Below are 10,625 nucleotides of genomic sequence, written 5' to 3'. Positions count from 1 at the left end.
CTGTGATTACTTTCTTCTCCCTCCAAAGTGGGATTGAGGTTTTCTCACTTGTGCCCTTTGGCTTATTAATCTTTTTGAGTTCTGGGGATTGTATCCTCGGTATTCTGTATGGGCTTTTGGCTAATATTCACTTAATAATGAGTGCAAACCATGCATATCCTTTCGAGTCTCAGTTACCTCATTCAGGATATTTTCTAGTTCCATTCATTTCCCTGTAAAACTCAGAATGTCCTCGTTCTTAATTGATGAGCAGTATTCTATTGTGTAAATGTGCCACATTTTCTGTATCCATTATTCTGATGTGGGACATCTGGTTGTTTCCAGGTTCTGGCTTTCACAAACAAGTCCTCTATGAACATAGTGGAACATGTGCCCCTGTGGCATAATGGGACATCTTTTGGGTATATGCCCAAGAGTGGTACAGGTGAATCTTCAAAGAGACCTAATTCCAATTTTCTGAGGAATTTCCAGATTGATTTTCAGAGTGTTTGTGCCAGTTTGTAATCCCACGGAGGAGTTTTCCTCTTCATCATCACAAAAATGTGCTGACACCTGTGATTTCAATCTTAGCCATTCTGACTGGTTTGAGTTGGCATCTCAGAGGCATTTTCATTTGCATTTCCCTGGTGACTAAGGACTTAGCACATTTCTTTAAGTGCTACTCAGCCATTTGAGATTCCTCTGTTGCAAATTATCTGTTTAGTTCTAAACCCCATTTTTTGATTGGGTTATTTGGTGTTTTGGTGGTTAGCTTCTTGAGTTCTTCATATATTTTAGTTATTAGCCCTCTATCAGATGTGTGGTTAGTGAAGATTTTTCCCCCACTCTGTAGCATTTGGACTTGTCCTATTGACTATGTCCTTTGCCTTACAGAAGCTTTGCAGTTTCATGATGTCCCATTTATCAATTGTTGATTTTAGACTGGGAGCCTTTTGGAGTTCTGTTTAGGAAATCCCCCCTCCCTCCCCTGTGCCTATGAGTTCCAGGCTCTTTCCCTCTTTCTCTTCTATTAGACTCAGTGTATCTTGTTTTATGTTTATCCTTGATCCACCTGCACTTGAGCTTTGTGCAATGAAACAAATATGGATCTATTTTCATTTTTATACATACAGACTACCACCAGCACAATATTTTGAATATGATTTCTTTTTACCATTGTACATTTTTGGATTCTTTGTCAAAGATCAAGTGTCCATAAGTGTGGTTTTAGTTCTTCAATTGTATTCCATTAATCAAAGTCTGTCTCTGTGTTAATACCATGCAATATAGCTTGAGGTCAGGGATGGGAATTCCCCCAGCAGTTTTTTTATTGTTAAGAATTGTTTTTGGTATTCTGGCATTTGCCAGATGAGAATTGCTCTTTCCATGTCTTTAAAGAATTGTGTTAGGGTTTTGACGGGGATTGCATTGAATCAGTACCTTGCCTTTGGTAGGAGAGCCATTATTACTATGTTAATTCTGCCAACCCATGAGCATGTGAAACCTCTCCATTTTCTGATACCTTCTTCTGTTTCTTTCTTGAGACACCTGAAGTTTTTGTTTTTTTTGGTTAGAGTTACCCTAAGATATTTTATATCATTTTTTACTTTTGTGAAGGGAATTGTTTCTCTACTATCTTTCTTAGCCTGCTTATCATTTATATAAATGAAGGTTACTGATTTATTTGAGTTAATTTTATATCCAGTCATTTTGCTCATATTGTGTATCATCTGGAGAAGATGAATCTGGTAGAATTTTTTGGGTCCCTTATGTATACTATCATATTATTTGCAAATAGTGCTACCTTTAATTCTTCATTGGGAATTTGTATCTGCCTGATCTCTTTTTGCTGTCTTATTGTTCTAGCTAGCACTTTGAGTACTATATTGAACACATAGGGAAAGTGAGCATCCTTGTCTTGTCCCCTATATTAGTGGGATTGCTTCAAGTATCTCTCCATTTAAGTTGATATTGGCTGGTGGTTTGCAGTAAATTGCTTTTATTATGTTTAGGTATGGGCCTTGAATTACAGACCTCTCCAATACATTTATCATGAAGAGGTGTTGTATTTTCAAGTGCTTTTTCTGCCTCTAAGGAGATGATCATGTGATTTTTTTTCCTTTGAGTTTGTTATGTACTGGATTAAATTAATGGATTTATGTATATTGATTTAACTTTGCATTATTGAGATGAAGCCTACTTGATTTTGGTGAATGATCTTTTTGATGTGTTTTTGTCTGTTTGCAAGAAATTCATTGAGTATTTTTGCAGTGATATTCATAAGCAAAATTGGTCTGAAGTTCTCTTTTTTTTGTTGCATTCTTTTTTTTTTAGATCCAATTGATAAGATATAATTGCCCACTTAAACATACAAAGCCCGGTACCATCCATCCCTTAGGAACATTGATAACAACCTGTAAATACACAGAGTGTATTAATGTCACCTGCCATACTGTCCTGCCATGGCTTCTCCCCTTCTCCTATCGCCTGTCTCCTCCTTTCTCTTCCAGTCTTCTCCACTTCCTTCAAACTTCTCTCCCGCCCATCCTTCCTTCTCCTCCAATGACAGGCCTCCTTCTATCCTTTACCTGCTCCTCACCTGTACTTTACAAATTCAGTGGGGAGAAGGTTCTGGTGAAGTCACCTGATTCCTGAGTATCTGACTAGGCAGCTGTTCTTGGGGCAGTGGAATTAGCATTAAAATAAAGATAACTTCAGGGCAAACTACAACATTTCCCCCTTTTTGTCCAGTTAAAAAGCCTTTTCACTTATATATAAATTGAGTACAATTATTACCACTCTACAATTTATAAAGCATGGTATTCTCAACACCCAGTCCATCACTGTATCAGTTAAACAGAACATTTAGTTATCCATTCCAGTTTAAGAAAGGCTTAAAATCTATATTATATCTTGGCTAGCTTGTATACTATCTGATAACTATCTAATAATATATGTATTTTCACAGTTATATAGCTTGATAGGCTATGAGACTATAATCAGTCTTCAACCTCATCAGAAATCTGAGAATGACCAAATATCTATACACATAGGAAGCCTAACACAGCTTCCAGAACTGAGAGGTTGTAGAGACAAATCTCTACTAGCACAGTCCCCTGTTAGCAACATGTAAGCACAAGTCTTCAGCCTTCTGGCCCAAAAATCAACTGACAGACTCTTGAAATGCAGATTTTGAAGGGCTGATCACCCTGTCTTGTCAGAGTTTATCAGTCAACAATTCTGCATAATTTGTCCTTTCCTGGACAGTATTAGTCTGCAGGTGAAACAAGCAGTTTTGTCCAGTGGCTGCCTAGCCACAAAGTATTGCCTCACCTGGAGGTAAAGATGTTTGAATTTTTCGTTAAAAATCACCAAAGGAGAACTGTTAGGAGCAGATGTGTCTCAACAAAAGATAAATAACTTTAAATCTCAAATTTTGTGGATTTCTGACTTTTTTTTGCATTCTTATGTGGTTTAGATATCAGACCAATTGTGGATACATGGAATGAATTAGGTAGAGTTCTCTCCGTTTCTATTTCTTGGAACAGTTTGAGAAATACTGGTATTAGGTCTTCTTTGAAGGTCTGGTAGAATTCTGCACTAATGGCTTCTGACTCTGGGCTTTTTTTTTTTTTTTTGCATTGGGAGGTTTTTAATTACTATTTCAATTACCGTAGTACATATGGGCCTGATTAGATTTAACTTTGGTATGTGGTATCTATCTAGAAAACAATTCATTTTTGATGTTATTAATTTAGACACTGTCTGCGGGGCTTTTAGTTACTTTGGCTAGGGATTTATCTATCTTGTTGATTCTCTAAAAGATCCATCTTTCTGTTTTGTTGATTCTTTATGTCTTTCTCCCTGTTTCTATTTGATTGATTTTGGTCATTAGTTTGACTCTTTCCTGCCTTCTACTTCTCTTCTGTATGTTTGCTTCTTTTTGTTGGAGAGCACTCAGATATTATATATGTGTGTTTCTTGAATGCAGCAAATCACTGGATCTTTTTTGCATATCCAGTCATTAACATTGAGAGATGCTAAATGCAAATGATTGTTAGTTCCTGTTATGTTTGTTTTTGTATATGGCATTATGTGGTTCTCTCCTTTTGGTTTTGTTGTGAGATGATCTTGCCTTTTCTTTGGTTTAGGTACCCTCCTAGTATTAGAGTTTTCCTTCTAGAATCCTTTGTAGGGCTTGGTTGGTTGAGAGATACTGTTTGAATTTGGTTTTACCCTGTAATATTTTGGTTTCTTCATCTGTGTTGATTGAGAGTTTTACTGGGTATAGCAGCCTGGGCTCACATTTTTGTTCTTAAAGTTTGCATGACCTCTGACCAGAGTCTTCTGGCTTTTAATGTCTCTGTTGAGAAGTCTGAAGTAATTCTGATAGGTCTGCCATTAGATGTTACTTGGCCCTGTATCCTTGCTGTTTTTAATATTCTTTCTTTGTTCCCAGCATTTAGTGTTTTGATTATTATGTGACAAGAGGATTTTTGTATATTTAGGGCAATGCCTTTCTTAAGGTTGGGGAAGTGTTTTCTTCTATGATTTTGATGACGACATTTTCAGGTCCTTTGAGCTGGGAATCTTCATTCTCCTCTATTCCAATTATTCTTATATTTGGTCTTTTAATTGTGTCCTAAATTTCCTGGATATTTTGAGCTAGGAGTTTTTAAAATTTTGAATTTTCTTTAACAGTTGTGTTGGTCTCCTCTGCAGTATCGTCCACACCTGAGATTCTCTCTTGTATTTCTTATATTCTGTTGGTGATGGTTAGATCTGTAATTTCTGACCTGTTTCATAGGTTTTCCATTTCTAGGGTTGTCTCCATATGTGTTTTCTTTATTGTTTCTACTTCCACTTTTAGGTCTTGGTCTACTTCATTCAATCTTTATTCAATCCCTTCACCTATTTGATTGTGTTTTCCTGTTTTCTTTTTAACGATGGGTTTATCATCTGAAGAAGATGACAGGGATTTACTTATTTCCTCTTTAATAGCTTCTACATGTTGTCCTGTACTTCTTTCAGTGAGTCATTTATATGCTCCTTAAAGGACTCTATTATCTTCATGAGATAGTATTTTGAGTCATTTTTCTGATTTTTCAGGGCTTGCTGTAGCAGAAGAACTGGTTTCTAATGATGCCCATGTACATTGGCTTCTGTTGCTTATGGTCTTGTGTTTGCCTCTCACCATCTCCTTATCCCTGGTGTTTGCTGGTCTGGGTTTCTCTTTCTAGATCCTGCCTCTTTTGTCTGTGGATTGCTTTAGGTCTTCTAGTAGGCCTGCAGCCTTGGCTATAGCAGATCTCCTGTGAGGCCTTCTGACTGTGGGGTCTTCAGAGGGGCAGAGAAGCTGCTGATCTGTTTCCCTGGGTGGAGCAGATAAATCTTCTGGGAGACCTTGAGATTGTTGAGTCTATGGAGGAGTAGTTGACCTGTTGTCCTGTACTCTAGTAGGAGGGCTGGGAACTATGATTTCTCTTTTCTGTGTGCAGCAGAATTCCAGTTTATTGATTCAGTTGCCCTGCATTCTGAGGATCCCCTTCAAGGTTTTCAGACTTAGGTGTCAGTTACACAGTTGACTCATGTGCAGGGGAACTCCTAGAATGCCTTCAAGCTGTAGTGTCAGTGCCCTGTGTGCATAGGATCTCCTGTGATGTCTCAGGTTATTGTGTCTTCAGAGGAGCAGACTAGTTGTCAGTCTGCCCTGACAGAAGGGGAATGGAATTCCTGGTGGCTGGGGGTAGACAGACTTTATGGTATGGGTATGGGTTGAAAGTCCACTCTGCTATCAGCAGCAGCTGTGGGACTTCTGGTGTATTCTTACCAGTTTCGCTGTATGCCGTGGGTTTTCTGGGATGCCTACAGGCTGTGGTTTCTTCAGGGAACAGAGTCATATTTTTATTCTATTCTTTTTACTTTGTCCTTTTGTTCCATACCCAGGGCTTTTTCTTTTCTTTTCTTTTCTGTCAGTACAGCTTCTCTAACTTGGTGTTCATTTCATTTTTCTGAGCCTCACTGTGTCATGCCAATTGTCTAGAATTTGAGATACACATCAGCCTTGCCCTTGATTTTATAGAGATCTGCCTTCCTAGTGCTGGAATTAAAGTTGTGCACCACCACAAACAGCTTCATTCCCTTATATTTTAGGCAAGTTCTACTAAGATTTCCAATGGACTCAAAAGAGGGTATAACTGTATCCCACATAAACAAACAACTTTTATTTCAAAAGGAGAAATTACCCATTTGCTTTGTTAATATTAAATTAATTGTATAAGCAACACATGGTGAAGTGATATCTGATATGTTTTTCATAAATTCCAATAACGAAGTCTAACCATCTGTTTGTTTCCCCTCAGAAATAGAGAAGCACACAGACTGGAATTCAGACGCTACCTACTAAGTTCTCTGTGTGTGTAGTGTGTGTAAGAAGTTCAAGTTGCTGTTGAGGTGTTTGCGCAACTCAGATATTTACAGATACAGAAGTTAAGCTAGCAATGGCATCACTTGACAACAAATCCCTATGGTCTGAAATTGACATTCTGAAGTTGCTAGAATGCATGAAGAAAAATATCACATCAGATGACTCCAGAGACTTCAAAGCCAGCCAGGCAGACCTAGACTGGAACAATATAGCTTTTGGACGGTTTTCAGGTGAAATGTGCAAACAGAAATGGATGGAGATTTCTTGTAAATTAAGGAAGTTCCGCACACTGACAGAATTAGTGCTGGAAGCTAAGGAACTGTGGACAAGAGCTCACAAAAATAACACAATCAAGCACAATCCTGACAGACCCAAAAGACCCTTGACTGCCTATCTGCGCTTTTACAGGGAGCATAGAGCCAAATACTGTCAGATGTACCCTAGGTACACCAACGCACAGCTGACCAAAGTTCTCGCTGAAGAATACCGTCAGCTGCCAGCTGAGGCAAAAGAGAGATATGTCCAGGATTTCAAGAAAGAGAAGCGAGCCTTTCAGGAAAAGATGGCTCAATTAAAGAAAAAACATCCTTTTTCAGGGCATCCTAAGAAATCTGTGGTACCACGGAGTCACCAAACCAAAGACTCTAAGAAGTCACAAGGAGATATGAAAACTGTAAAGCCTCTTCTAAACACAGAAATCCCCAAAACATTTTCCTTGGCTATGCAATTTCAGGGAGAACCCAGGAAACCTCCTATGACTGCATATCACAAATTTCATCAAGATTCATGGTCAAGTCCAGAACTGAGGCATTTGTCCTTTAAGGAGCGTTGGGTAGAGATTAGCAGGCTTTGGCATCGAGTCCCGGAGGAGATGAAGGAGCATTATAGCAGGCAGGCTGTGGAGCTACAGAAACAATACTGGATGAAGCTGGACCTCTGGCTCAAGGGACTGTCTCCAGCGGAATGCGCTGCATACAAAAAGGCAAGGGCCACCTGGGGTAAGGGAAAGATCAAGCTCATGTCTGGAGACAGAAGCCCCAAGTTTGAACGAACAGAAGATCTGCAGTCTGCCTCAGAAAAGGGGCTTCAAGCAAAGCCTGGAGAGGTAGAGGAGCTGCTAGATTGGAGGACAAATTCCTCAGAGACTAATATTGGCCATCATGGTGACTTCCAGGCATCCATGGAAGATATGACAGATGACAGTGAGGATGAAAGCTCTAGCAACGCCTCAGATTCGAGCAGTACAGATGAAGACGATTAAAATCTTCCTTCGGGAAACTGTCATGTTTAGACTCTATTTTAACCTCTTTCTAAATCATTGTGCAAAATCATCCAAGCAAAACCCAGGACATTCCTGACAGATAGGGAACTGTTCTTTCTGTGTTTTTGTACTCCCTTGCTTTTCTCTCCTACAGCCTTTGTTTACTAAACACACAGGAGTATAGTTTGGGTAGAAGGGAGTTTGCCATAGTACCACCTACATCAGATTCCCAAACTTAAGAAGAGACCTGACTGAACAGCACATAAAATCTATTTACATTTTATTTGAACAAACTATAAAACCAGTCTTACACAGTTAAACAGTGCATTTACAACTGGTATTAGTTAATTTTAGGAAGGTCTCTTAGTCTTTGCTGTTAAACAGTAAATCTCACCTCTGATATTCAGAACAAGTAGAAACAAAAACATAGATATAGATAAATGCTTTTTTGTGGCCTTATCTGATTTTTCTTTCATAAATACTTCAGTACAACCTTCCTGTAATTACACTGATTAATGGAATTTTAAATATTTTTAATGTTAACTTCTCACCATTTTGCTTGTAAATATAGCAAGCTGTTTTCTTGAATATTGGCTTTTAGCAGTTGCTTGAAAACCTTTGAGATTTTCTATTTGTACCTTAATGTTCATTTTTTAAATTCATATCTATGTTGTAAAATTTGAACATAATAATAGAGCACTGAGATATTTATTTTGATAGGTGTTTACGATGTATACTGTATAAATCAGGTTAAATATGTGTTGTGTATCTCTTCATGTATTTGTTCTACAAGTTAAAATCTAATTTTTGAAATTCATAGCACATTGTCATTCTCATATGAGTGAATCATTGTTTATTTGTTCACCCAAGGACATAGTTTTTCTCTGTATACTTTGGAATATTTCCAAATTTTGTATTTCTTTCTTATTTACTTAGGCTTCTAAAGATGTGGAATTAAATATATGTAAAAAATGCCAAGATAGTAGTGATAAATTCATGTCTTTTTTAATTTTACCTAAAATTTCCAGGAATTGCTACCATAAATTTATGTTGGTATATGAATTTGAATTAAGTTATAGCATTTCCTTATACAATTTACTTCTAGAGTTAAACAACTTTAATGAATAATGTTTAATTTTGTTCTATCTTTAATTATGTAATGATGGAATTTCTCTATAGTGTACTCTAGAGATACACAGAGAATAAGAAAATCAATGAATACATGCTGAGAACTGTAATTTTTGAGATTGAGAAACTTCATTATCTACTCACTAGTGAAAGCCGGTAATTCAGTATAATTTGTGTACGAAGGTCTGGGAATGAGACTGTATTATAAACTCCAGCCTAAATTCAAAATAAAAAAAATGTCCAAACTGAATACTAGGTTTCTAGCAGCTGACAGCCTCAATGGACCCTGCCATCCCTGAGTCGTATTAACAATAAGTTTGTATTGACTGCTTAATAGGAGCAGAGATGTTTTTTATGCTCCTTTCCAGAATTTGGAAGCTTAGCCTGGTAAGATCTTGCCTTGAGTGCATACTTCCTTTTATTCCAATGCAAACACAGCTACTTTGTTTATTAAAAATAGTTTTTTCCCCTCACAATTTATTCAGAAATTGGTTTCCTTTCTCTCTACTCCTAGTTCCTTCCTAGATCCACTCCCATCCTGATCTACTCCCTCTCTGATTCCCATTAGAAAACTGGATTCTAGGGAACAATAATAAAATACAACATGACAATACAAAAATTATCACATTGGAGTGGGACAAGACAAGTAGAAAAGAGACACAAGACAAGAAAAGATGGCACAAGAATCAGAAACCAACCCATGACAACACTCAAAAATTCCATAAAAGCATGACTTGTCTGCAGAGGACCCATGCAGTCCCATGTAGGTCCTGGGCATGCTGCCTCAGTCTCTGAGAGTTCAGATGAATTTTAATCATGTAGACCTAGAGGGATTTGTATTCTTGGTGTCCTTCATCCACCCATTCTGCTTCTCATTCTCTTTCTGCTTCCTGTTCTATTCCTTAATTTGTAAGGGGAGGGATTTGAGAGAGACATTCCATGTAGGTCTGAATGTTACAAGGAGGCCTTGGATGATAATGATGATAATCTTAACAATCACAGCCTCTCTTCTAGCCCATGCCTTAGCTGTGGCATTGAATTTCCTGGTGCCCCCAACTGAAGAGTACACTTGGAAGGCCCCATGGCTCCAGCTGCATATGTAGTAGAGAACTGCCTTATCTGGCATCAATGAGAGGGAAGGTCTTTGCTTCGTTTCTTTTTGTAGTGCCATACATTCTCCTTTTTAATGAAGACCGGTATAAGTATTATCAGTAACAACCATACCACAGACCCAACATTCTAGAGTATTTTTATTTGAGTTTGAGACACGTTTTCTGTATTTCATAGTCCTGGCTATCCTTAGACTTGTTAGATAGAGCTGTCCTGCCTACAGCATACAGAGATTCACCTGCTTTTGCCTCCCAAGTGATAAGATTAACACAGTGTGTATCACAATACCTGGCATGATGAAGCAGTCTTGACATTTTGTGTGCCTAAAGCAATTAGTTTCTTACTTTTAAATATCACCCCAGGCAAATTGTTAGACTAAGAAGAGAAGGCAGCTAGATTCTTTGCCAAAACATGAAAACTTTCCCGACAGCAGTTGTAAACATTGTTTACTATTGATGCCTACCCCTGTAGGTGCAACTCCAAAGTTCACATTGTGCTTAGAATGACAATCTTCCAGGTTCTACTAGAACAGCTTGCTAGTCTCTGTTTACAGTGTTCCACCAATTTTCTAGTCAAAAATTCCAAAGACTTGCAGAGTCTTTGGGGATATGGGGGAGAAAACTACCACCAACAACAAACACAACCACCACCACCACCACCAAAACAACTTCTGTATTAGTTACCTTTCTGTTTCTATGATAAAATACCATGACAATGGCA

At 38.0% G+C, this 10,625-nt stretch overlaps 1 protein-coding gene across 1 annotated transcript; it reads left to right on the top strand.

Moving 5' to 3' along the window:
- Positions 1-6,479: 6,479 nt before the first annotated feature.
- On the top strand, positions 6,480-7,667 carry Ubtfl1 (upstream binding transcription factor like 1). The gene has a single exon (NM_001421232.1). The coding sequence runs from the start codon at positions 6,480-6,482 to the stop codon at positions 7,665-7,667; it is 1,188 nt and encodes a 395-aa protein (NP_001408161.1).
- The last annotated feature ends 2,958 nt before the right edge of the window (positions 7,668-10,625 follow it).

Source organism: Rattus norvegicus, chromosome 8, assembly GCF_036323735.1.
Source record: "Rattus norvegicus strain BN/NHsdMcwi chromosome 8, GRCr8, whole genome shotgun sequence".
Taxonomy (NCBI): domain Eukaryota; kingdom Metazoa; phylum Chordata; class Mammalia; order Rodentia; family Muridae; genus Rattus; species Rattus norvegicus.
Note: the sequence above shows the minus strand (reverse complement) of the source record. Positions and strands in the feature narration are given on the sequence as shown.